Raw genomic sequence first — 11,565 nt, forward strand, 5'->3', positions numbered from 1 at the left:
AAGAAAACATTATTCAATATTAAAATAATTTAAAATATTGAATATGACTTAAATTTTAATAGAGGATAGTGTGCCTCCTGTAATAGTATGAATTACCACTTTTTTTGTATCAGTTGGTCACAAGGCATATATTTACAGGAGTGTTTGGTTCAGAAATGGACGGTCCCTATGTGAACCTCTGAGCGTTGAGGAGGGAGCCGTAGAGAACAGCTGGCCGGAATCAGCGTTCATAAATCGGATCAACCTTGAGCTAAACGCCCCTAACTCCGCGGAGCGCGGATATCCAATATCCAACTTGAAAACAACTTCACTGCGGTCGGTAACACAATGTTTGTTTTGGTCTGTCGCTATACAAGATGGCGCCAAGCGACGTAAATGTCACACGCAGTGACGTCAGTTCCAAAGCTCTATTAGAAAACTGCAATTATAACTGATTGGTTTTAGGTTGGCCAATTAAACTACTCCCCCTCTCCAAGATTAAATCTAACACAGAAGCTGTTAGAGATGCTGATGTTTTAAGCAGCAAGAGGTGCCCTAAGTCAGATTCTGCTCCAGGCCTCGTACAGCCTTGGACCGGCCCTGCATGAGGAGTTGAATCCGCTGCACTGCGCAGAAATGCGCAACAAACGGGAGATTTAATTAAAGGCTGCTAATGTGGCTCTGGTATCTCTGCCATTTGTGTCTGTTGAGTTTTTAGTATGCATCACAGAAATTGTTCTGGCTGCTCAAGTTTGTGGGACGAGTTTTTCGGATCTTCCTGCGGCCGCGCACATTAACTCTGGCTGACTAAGCACAAAGCATTTGATACGGTTTGATGCATTAAGTAACTGGAAAAATTATACTAAAAATAATAAAATAATTAGGGTTGTTGTAAACAAATATTTTAGTAATTGAGTAATCTATTGATTATTCTTATGATTAATAGAGTAATCAGATTAAAAAAATGATAAAATAAAATATAGGTAAATCTGGCATAACACCAGTGTTACTATCATATATTAATATCAGTCCAATGTTTCATTTTTGAGCTTCCCTAACAATTACTTTTTTGTAGTTTAGAAAATTAACCTGTAACAATAATGTCTCACTTTCTAAGTTAGCCTGAAGAAAAGTTATACAAAGATCTGAAATTATATTAGCTACTGTACTAACCTTCATTATGCTGCACTACAAGCATATTATCTCCTGGACATGAAATATCATTTTTATGCAATATAATTATTACGTTCATACAATATAATTATTACGTTCATACAATAGATAATCATGTTCGTACAACTATCACCATGATAAGAATACTATTTTGTAGTAAATACACTCTTTGCACCATTGAGTTAAGAATATATAAACACGTCTCTTTAAATGTATATGAAATTTTAAATTGACATTTGTGACTGTATCCAAAAAAGACCAGGGACATCCATCCATCCATCCATCCATCCATCCATCTTCTAACATCCTTGTCCCTAGTGGGGTTGGGAGGTGCTGGTGCGCGGGGTCACCCTGGACAGGTCGCCAGTCTGTCGCAGGGCGACACAGAGACGGTGCAATAATATTAGCCTGCATTATCTTTTCCTCTCAGGTTAGGGCGCTGCCTTGCTGCGTAAGCATTAGCTTTTTCCCTAAAATAAGATTTTAGCTATTTTTCTTAATTATTATCCATGTTTAGGACACTGAATGTAGGAAGTCCATGTAAGACAACATTCTAATGATAGCCCACATGCTACTGGCAGCATTTAGGTTTACATTAGCATTTTGGCTCATTTTAGATTATACACTAATTTTAACAAACTGAATGGTGCAAGTCCATGTTAGTCAACATGCTTGTGACTCTCCAGAGGCTATTGACTACTATTTAGCTAAGCTTAGCATTGATGCTAATTGTTAGCATTGAATAGCATTGCTGGGTCCAAACTAACGGGCCCACTTTGGCAGGCCCCGGTTCAATTTCTTCAGGAATTTTCTACTTCTACTTAATATTTACAATTTGATCCGATTCCATAAATATGTTTCCGAACACAACGATGATTTATCTGTCTAAAAACTCTCTTTAAAATGATAAATCAGTAAAACATGAAGGTGTTTCGTACCTATCCGGTGTAAGATGATCCTCGGTATCCGGGTAAAATCCATCAGTCTGCGCTGATCCTCCATCTCTTCCTCCATCTTTACGTTGATTTCTTTCCACTCTGTGAACGTTTCTCCAGCAGGAGTTACCTGCTCGTTGATAAACTCTCTCTGAGGCGGAACTGAAGACATTCTCACTGAAAACACGGAAATATTTAGCTTAAACTCAAACTCTTCTTCAAACCACCGTCTAACAAAGGAAAAGCTAAGGCTAGCCCGTGTGCTCTGATTTTATCTTCCCCGCCTTCTTTTTCTTCTTCTTCTTGTTTTATGGCGGCTGGCAAACAACTTACAGGTGCATTACCGCCACCTTCCAGGTTGGAGTAGGGATCACACGCTTATACCCTCCCCATAATACCCGTTCTTCTTAGAAATCTAAAAACACTCTCAAATATTATATCTCCTGACGATTTCTGAAATATTTATTCTAAATCTAATTTACAATTATTCAACTCATTAACCAACATGTCTCTCTCCCTTACATACGTATTGCATTCTAAAAATACATGCTGTATTGTTTCCATCTCTCCACAATATTTATAACAACCTGTACTGTGTTTATTAATTAACTTAAGAGTACTATTTAACCTTGTATGCCCAAATCTGATTCTGGAAATAATATCTTCTTCCCTTCTATTCCTATTACCTTTTCTATACCCCCCAACTCTTTTTTGAATTTTATAATAAAATCTCCCTTTTTCTCCTCTATCCCACTGTTCTTGCCATTTTTCCTTCATGTACTCCTTAACAACACTTTTTATCTCATTCCTACTTATTTTAATATTTAACTCAACAATTTCCTTATTAGAGGCTCTCTTAGCAAAACTATCTGCCAATTCATTTCCTACAACACCGATGTGAGCAGGAATCCAAATTAATTTAATCTGAGATCCTTTCTTCTTAACCCTGAAAATTATCTGAACTATATCCTCTATAATATCTTGCCTAACTTCCGATTTCATTCCTTTTATACTAATTAATGCACTACTAGAATCTGAACAAATTACAAACTTTCCTCTTCCTATTCCCTCTATCCATTCTAAGGCTATTAAAATTGCCATTAATTCGCCTGTATACACTGTTAGTTTATCACTAATTCTTTTATTTTCCATAACATTTAAATCTGGAGCAATAAATGCTATCCCTCCTTGATTATTTGACATTTTTGAAGCGTCTGTATATACTTGGATATATTTTGAATATTCTTTATTAATATAATTTTCCACTTCATTCTTTTCCATCTCTCTTCCCTTTTCCAATAGTTTTAAGTCAACTTCAGCCTGTTCTAAAACCCATGGTGGGATGGCAGGAGAGACAACTACCGAACTAATTTGAACTTTATAAACTTCCATTTTCCACTTGATACTCTGAACTAATTTCCCCTTCTATTTTCACTCTTATCTTTCTTTCAGTTAAGAAATTTTTAATCCATCTATACATTTTACCCTTTATACCTGTTAGTTTTAATTTAATCAACAACCCTTCTTTCCACAACATATCATAAGCCTTTTCCACATCCAAGAACACTGCTATCACACTCTCTTTATTAACTTGAGCTCGTCTAACTTCATGTTCCAAACATATTGCTGGATCAATCGTACTTCTTCCTTTCCTAAATCCAAATTGGTATTCCTTTATCTTCCCCTTGGATTCTAAGAAATATACTAACCTATTATTTACCATTTTCTCCATAACTTTACCTAAACACGACATTAGGGCTATTGGTCTATAACTTTCAGTTAAACATGGATCTTTCCCAGGTTTGCATATAGGAATAATAATAGCCTTCCAGTTATCAGGCAAAACTCCTTCTTCCCAACTTTTATTAAACAGTTTTATCATGTTTTCTTTACTCACAACACTAAGATTACTCATCATGTTATAAGTGATTTGATCATTATCAGGTATCGGTTTTCTAGAATTCCTCATCACTTTATCTAATTCAGCTAAGGAAAATTTCTTGTTAATATAATCATCATAATCCTCATCATTTTGAATTAATACTATATTCAGCTGTTTGGTAGTTTCACGTCCTAATTTTTCCCTATTATTTAGATTCTCTGTACTATGTATCTTAGCAAACATCTTCCCTAATACCTCAGCCTTACTTTTATTATCTATAATATTATTTCCATTCTCTTTTATTATTGAAAAAAAAAGTTCTTTTGAATTCCCTGACATTTCTTTAATAGTATTCCAGACTTTATCTAATGCTGAATTCTTCCCCAATGATTCACAATACTTTCTCCAATAATTTCTTTTAGCACTTTTAATAACTCTTCTAACTTCTGCCTGTTTTCTTTTATAATTTATCAGATTCTGAAAACGTATCATTTTTTTCAATATCTTAAACGCTTTGTTTGTCTGTTTAATAACTATTGAACATTCTATTGTTCACCAAGGAACTTTCTTTTTTCTATTCCCATTACTTTTGGGAATACTTAATTTGGCCGAATTTATTACACCCTTGCTAATTTCAGAATTAACCTCATTAATTGGATTATTTATATCTACCTTTTCCAAGCATTCTTCACTCATAACTCCAAACATACCCCAATTTGCTCTCCCAAACTTCCACCTTCCCTCGACTTTTGACTGATCCTGTTTCATAACTACCCCTATATTAATGATTATTGGGTAATGATCACTCCCCATTGTATTTTCTTTCATTATTTCCCATCTGCATCCATCAGCAATAGATTGAGACACCAATGTCAAGTCAATAGCAGACTCTTTGCCTCTAACAATATCCACCCGAGTGCCTTCTCCATTATTTAAAACAATCAAACCTTTTTCTTCTATGAACTCTTCTACAATCTCTCCATTATAATTATCTTGATCACCCCATAATGTGCTATAAGCATTAAAATCCCCACACAACACTATTTTCCCTCTCCAATCTTTTAGGACTGCTACAAGTCTTGATTTTTCTAATTGCTTACAAGGGTTATAGAAATTAATTATTTTAACACTCCCTTCATTTGTCCATACTTCAGCACCAATAATTTCTAAGTCTGACACTATTTGTGTTGGTATTTGAATAAATTTTATGTTAGTTTTGATAAAAATAGCACACCCTCCTCCATTTTTACTTTCCCTGTCTTTACTTAGAACTGAATAACCGTTAATACTAAACTGTAATGATGGCTTGATACAAGTTTCTTGAACACATACTATATCCGGTTTAGGATTTAAATTACTAATGAAACCTTTAGATTCTTGACCATTTGCTATTAAACTCCGAGCATTCCACTGTACTATTAAAATTATGAAATTGTTTGAGACGTTTCAAAATCAGCTGACCCTTCACCTTGTCTTAGCTCATCATGTATTTTTTCCCAAGACAAATCTTTTACCTTAAAAAATTTAGTAGCTGCTTTCACTATAATTTTAATCTTCTCAGTTTTATTTCTTGCTTGTTCTGAACAGTTAATAATATACGCAAGAAATGGAATTAATTTATCTAACGTAATATTTCCCTGATCATTATTTGTCATTACTTTCCTTTCCTGACTTACATTCAAATTACTATCATAACTTCTCACCTGTTTCACTGCCTCAGCATAAGTTACTCTCTTTTCAGTTCTAATTTTTTGAACTTCAGCTGCCTCTTTCCTTACATTGCATCCTCCATATGCTGCAGTAGGATTTCCTCCGCAGTTGCAACATTTGACAGGATTATTTCCACATTCCCCATAAGGGTTTTCTCCTCCACATCTGCCACATCTTTGCTTCCCTCTACAAACATTTGCAACATGTCCATATCTTTGACATTTATAGCATCTAACCGGTGATGGAACATATTGTCTTACATTATAACTCAAATGTCCAACCATTATCTTATCAGGCAGAAACCTATCTTTGAAGACCAATAGTACAGATATACTATCCAATTTCTTTCCATCCCTAAAAGCTTGTAGTCTCTTAATTTCTGTAATTTCTCCTCCTTTAATCATTTTCTTCATCTCTTCCAAGTTTTCTCCTATAGGGATTCCTGAAATCACCCCTTTTATCACTTTTACCTCCCCCACCACCTTTCTTTCTATCACTTCCTTTTTACACACCATTTGTAGCTTAAGAGCTTTATTTCTTTGTTCAGCATTTTTACATATAATTAGTAAACTCCCATCTCTTATCACCTTAGCCAGCTCTACCTCTCCAATAGCTTTCATAAGCCCATTCGACAAACTAATAGGACTTACCCCCATCAAATCCTGTCCAGTTTTAAACTTTAATATTACTTTAAATTCTTCCATCATTGCTTTCTTTCTTATTTCAGTTGGTTCTCCTTCATCTTCAAGAGATCTTTTCCCCATTACCCAATCCTTCTTTTCCTTTATCTCTCCCTCCTCCCCCTCTTCTATTTTCTACCATTGACCAACCTGTATCCATATTATCCTCCTCCAAACTTCCCCCACTACTACTAGCCATCTGATCCACTCACAACCCGGATTATGCCACAAATCGCTTCTTTTTTCCAAACGTCAGCGTCTCTTCTCCAGAGCTCCCGTCCTTCTCGTCTGTCGTCACACCGAGCCTCTCCAAACTGCGCTTTCAGTTACCAACAAACTCCAGTTGCTCAGTTACCAGTGCCAGCCTATTCCCCACCAACCCCGTCAACAGTATCCCCTCCCTAAAGCAAGTTAACTTTGTCCCGCCTTCTTTTTCTTCTTCTTTTTTATGGCGGCTGGCAAACAACTTATTGATGTGCATTACCGCCATCTACTGGAATGGAGTGTGGATCGGGATGCTACATATATATTATCCCCCACCAAATAATAATAATAATAATAATAAAAGTTATATCCTTTCTATCAATTTCGTTTTCTTAAGGTAATTTATTAAATAACAAAAATATTCAGAAATCTTCCCCGTGTTTCAATGTGGCTGTACTGAAGAAACTGTGAACGATTCATAAGTTCCGCTTTAAATCAACTCGTTTAAAATACAGTATTACTTAGTAAATTAAAATATTATTGAAATGTTTATTTATTTTATCTTCTCAATTAACCCTATTACAACACAGTACTTTGAGTGATGACTCATAGACTGATGTTTTAAAACCTTCTATTTCAGTTTTTTTTTTTTTTTTTTGGATTAATTTCTGGTTACATCTAATGAAAACGTGACAGTTAAAATTAGATAGACGAAATAATACAAACATTTTACTTCATAAATGTAGGCTTAAAGAGAACAATGCTTATTACCTGCTTGAATTGAGTAACCAAAGATACCCTTGATCTCAATACCACATTTTCTTTCATATTTTAATTTATTGAGTATGAATAGATCTGCTGAATTAGAACAAAACATGTACAGTTATTATATCGGCACATAAGATTGTAGTTTGTAGGTTCAGATTCATTTTTAAAGTTAAACAGTATGAGGCCACAGGTGGTTTAGAGTATTGTATTTAACTGGAACATTTCGAATATAATTGAAAAAAAACGTCTTACAACAGAAACTTTTGGATACCTGACTTCAAACCCACATTTCTGAAATAAAATGTTTTTATTTGCTGGTCTGATTCCATGTTATTGAACATGACTGTTTAAACATACTCCAGCATATGAAATCCACTGAAATGAATTCAGAAGCACAGATTGTAGAAAAATAGCAAAGTCACTGATTTCTACATCTGTAGTAGCTGAAACAATGTAGGTGTAGTATTAGGTTCTTGTCAGTAGGTGGCAGCATGAAGGTGCTTCTGTGTCACGTTTCTGATTTAAAATGTTTTTATTAAACGTTGGAAGTTTAATATAAACATTTTATATAAAAACTTTAGTAAATGTGTTAAAAACATAAAACTTAATAATTAACTGAAAAAGCTTGAAAACATTAGTCTGTGTGTAATTATTTTATATACTGCGTTTCACTCAGGTGAACTGAGGTACTGAACGAATAGTAATGGAAAAACTTAAATGAATAAGAAAGTTTACTCTAATGAGCTATCGCTCTTCGTTACCAAGGAGACATAAGTCATTTTCACTCATTCAGCAATTTATTAGTTATTGCAACAACATCATCAGTGTTTTTTCCAGACTGATCTATTCTCACTAAACATTCCCTCCCTACGTATACTTGGTCTTGAATTATCAAGCAAGCAGTATGCAAGCGTTATGTTTTACCACCATACAATAGGAGTCACAACCCCAGTTTACACATATAACTAAAAGAAACTATTTTCTAAATTTCCACTAACAATAAACCTATCAATAAAGTTTGTATTTTTTACAAAGAGAAGAAGCACAGCAGAAAATTCAAAGTGGAACCAAAAATCATTTCCTGTTTCTTCAGTACAGTCACAGTAAAACACACAAACTATAAAAACAGAGCACGCGGGACAGACAATTAATGTGGAGACAATCTCACTTAAAAATAAACATTTAAATGAAAAGCTAAAACTACCAGAATAAGATTATTTCTTCAAAGTGTTTCAGCTAAATCCATTTGAAATGTTTTTTAACAAAGCTGTTACATTTACAAAATGTCACCCAGCTATAATTACTGTGCGTTCAAACAGCAAGTTACTGAGAATGTTGATACTTCAGGTTCAAATTATGCCATCATGTGCTCTGTGCTCTCTCATATGAGCAGTTAAATTGCTAATCTGAGACAAACTTTTTCCACACGTCACACAAGAGAAAGGTCTCTCACCTGGGTGAGTTTTCATATGAAAAAGCAAATTAGGTTTAGACAGGAAAGGTCTTCCACAAATCACACAAGAAAAAGTCTTCTCAGCTGCGTGAGCTTCAACGTGTTGAGAAAGATAAGATTTTTGACAGAAACTTTTTCCACAGATCTCACATAAAAAACGCTTCTCACCCATGTGAATCCTCATGTGACTATTTAAACAAAATTTGTAACCAAAATGTTTTCCACAGATCTCACATAAAAAAGGCTTCTCACCTGTGTGAATTCTCATGTGCCCGGTTAAATGTCCTTTTTGAATGAATTGTTTTCTACAACTTGGACATGAAAAAGGCTTCTCACCTGTGTGAGTTCTCATGTGCTGAGTTAAAGTCGTTCTTAGACGGTAATTCTTATCCACAGTTCCCACATGAGAAAGGCTTCTCTCCTGTGTGAATTCTCATATGAACAGTTAAATTATTTTTATGGGTGAAACTTTTTCCACAGGTCCCACAAGAGAAAGGCATCTCACCTGTGTGAATTCTCATATGAACATTTAAAGTGTATTTATGCGTAAAACATTTTTCACAGGTCCCACAGGAGAAAGGCTTCTCACCTGTGTGAATTCTCATATGATTATTTAATCTATCTTTTTGAGATAAGCTTTTTCCACAAGTACCACATGAGAAAGGCTTCTCACCTGTGTGAATTCTCATATGATTATTTAATCTATCTTTTTGAGATAAGCTTTTTCCACAAGTACCACACGAGAAAGGCATCTCACCTGTGTGAATTCTCATATGAACATTTAAAGTGTATTTATGGGTAAAACATTTTTCACAGGTCCCACAGGAGAAAGGCTTCTCGCCTGTGTGAATTCTCATATGAACATTTAAAGTGTATTTATGGGTAAAACATTTTTCACAGGTCCCACAGGAGAAAGGCTTCTCGCCTGTGTGAATTCTCATATGTACATTTAATTGGCCTTTATCGTTGAAACTTTTTCCACAGCTCCCACATGAGAAAGGCTTCTCACCTGTGTGAATTCTCATGTGCTGAGTTAAATGTCCTTTTTGTGTGAAACGTTTTCCACAGATTGAACAAGTGAAAGGTTTTTCTCCTGTGTGAGTTTTCACGTGTACCATCAAGTTACGGTTTCCAGAAAATGTTTTATCACAAATTTTACAAGAATATAATTTTTGCTCTGCGTGAGCTTTCTTGTGCTTTTTTTGCTTTTCAGTGTCAGTTCTGCTTTTCTGCTCTTTGATTTTCTCAAATCTCTCCTTTTGTTTCTGTTCTTCCTTTCTCTCTTTTCCTGGGTCTTCAGAATTGCTGCCTTCCTGATCCTGGTTCTCATCCTCAGCAGAGCCATGAGAGATGAGTTGGTTCCTCTGTGGTTCTGTTTCATTGTGGATTCTTTGCACATTAAGAGGATTCACCAAAATGTCATCAGTCTCCTGTTTCAGCACAAGATGCTCTTCATCCTGACTGATGCAGAGTTGCTTCTCTTCCTCTTTGGACTCTTGATGTTCTGGTTCTTCTTTATCTGAAGTGGACTTCCGCTCCTGGTTGCTGAATTCACTGAGAACCTCCTCCTCTTTACACACCCAGCACTGTGGGAGATCTGCACAAAACACAAAACAAAAGCTTTTAAATATGAGTAAAAGAAGGAAGTATTGATTTTATTCACTTAAAGCCTTTTCAAGTGATCCATAGGCTAAAATTACAAATGTATAATTATAAAAATGTACTTAAGCACTTTGGAAGGGATCAAGAAATCAGTCAAAACATACTATGGATCTCCAGGCGAGAAAGCAAGATGGCGATAATTAAACCTAATGGCTCCAAGACAAAAATAGTTCAAACAGCAGCTTGATTTAGTCCTGTTATAGTTCCTTAGAGTCTTATACATAATTCTATGCTGAAAACATTTAATGCATAGAGCAGCTTGTTTTCTAATGCACATTAAGAAAGAAACTGAGTACTTTAAACCCTGTTGATGGTTTTGGTTTCATGTCTTCATTCCGATCCTCATTTGCATAAACATCTGTTCTTTATTATTGTAGCAACAAAAATTAAAGTTGTAAGCAACCTCGAATGGCCCATGCGCCTCAACAACGCTCTGGCGTATGTTGCAATGACAAACCCATCGGCGCTTTGCATTCCAATCAATTCTGCAAATCGCCACCAAGCAGAACATTGAGAAAGACTCTGTATTATGTTCAGTCAGGCTCAGTTCAGCTCCATTGATAAAGTTTTGGCAGAAACCAAACCTTCTTGACAGAAGTTAAAGCCAATTCCTGTTTGGTGGAATAGAAGTAATTACCATCAAGTAAAGTCAGGTTTCCAAAACAAGAGAGAAAGGGAGAAAAAAGCAAGTGTCGATTTTTCACACAGTTTTTTCCAAGAGAGGTGGGTAGACTGCAGGGTTTCCCCCAGAAAACTTGCTAAGCCCGGTGGGCGGGGCGCCGAGGCGGTCCACCGTGTTTTTGTATTAAAAGATATTAAGTAGACAGGCTTCAAGGTGTAGAAGTTGTATCAGTTCTGCCATTATGCTTAGCTAACGGAAACGAGTGTTTGTGAGACGGCCACGCACGTGGTAGCCGCGCTACTACGTAGAATGGGCATCAGCCAATGAAAAGCGGCCCCTGTGGTAAGGTCCATTCCCAGTCAGATGTAAATCAACAACTCGCTCATCCCCCACCTGGTTCCAATGGTTCTTTTGTTTGGAGTGGAATGGTGGGAATGATCAGGTCATTTCCTTTGAATTAGGTACAAAACAAATTTCCAGATGCTTGGTAGCTAAAA

General features: G+C 35.8%; 1 protein-coding gene across 5 annotated transcripts in view; it reads right to left on the reverse strand.

Moving 5' to 3' along the window:
- Positions 1–11,565, reverse strand: part of LOC114156874 (gastrula zinc finger protein XlCGF57.1-like) — a 123,850-nt gene that overhangs the window by 10,156 nt on the left and 102,129 nt on the right. For all 5 annotated transcript variants that reach the window (XM_028037458.1, XM_028037455.1, XM_028037457.1 and 2 more), the window contains one exon: positions 9,758–9,793. In XM_028037458.1, the coding sequence (XP_027893259.1) occupies positions 9,758–9,793 (36 nt within the window). The remainder of the gene's footprint in view (positions 1–9,757; positions 9,794–11,565) is intronic.

This window comes from Xiphophorus couchianus, chromosome 14 (genome assembly GCF_001444195.1).
Source record: "Xiphophorus couchianus chromosome 14, X_couchianus-1.0, whole genome shotgun sequence".
In the NCBI taxonomy this organism is placed as follows: Eukaryota; Metazoa; Chordata; class Actinopteri; order Cyprinodontiformes; family Poeciliidae; genus Xiphophorus; species Xiphophorus couchianus.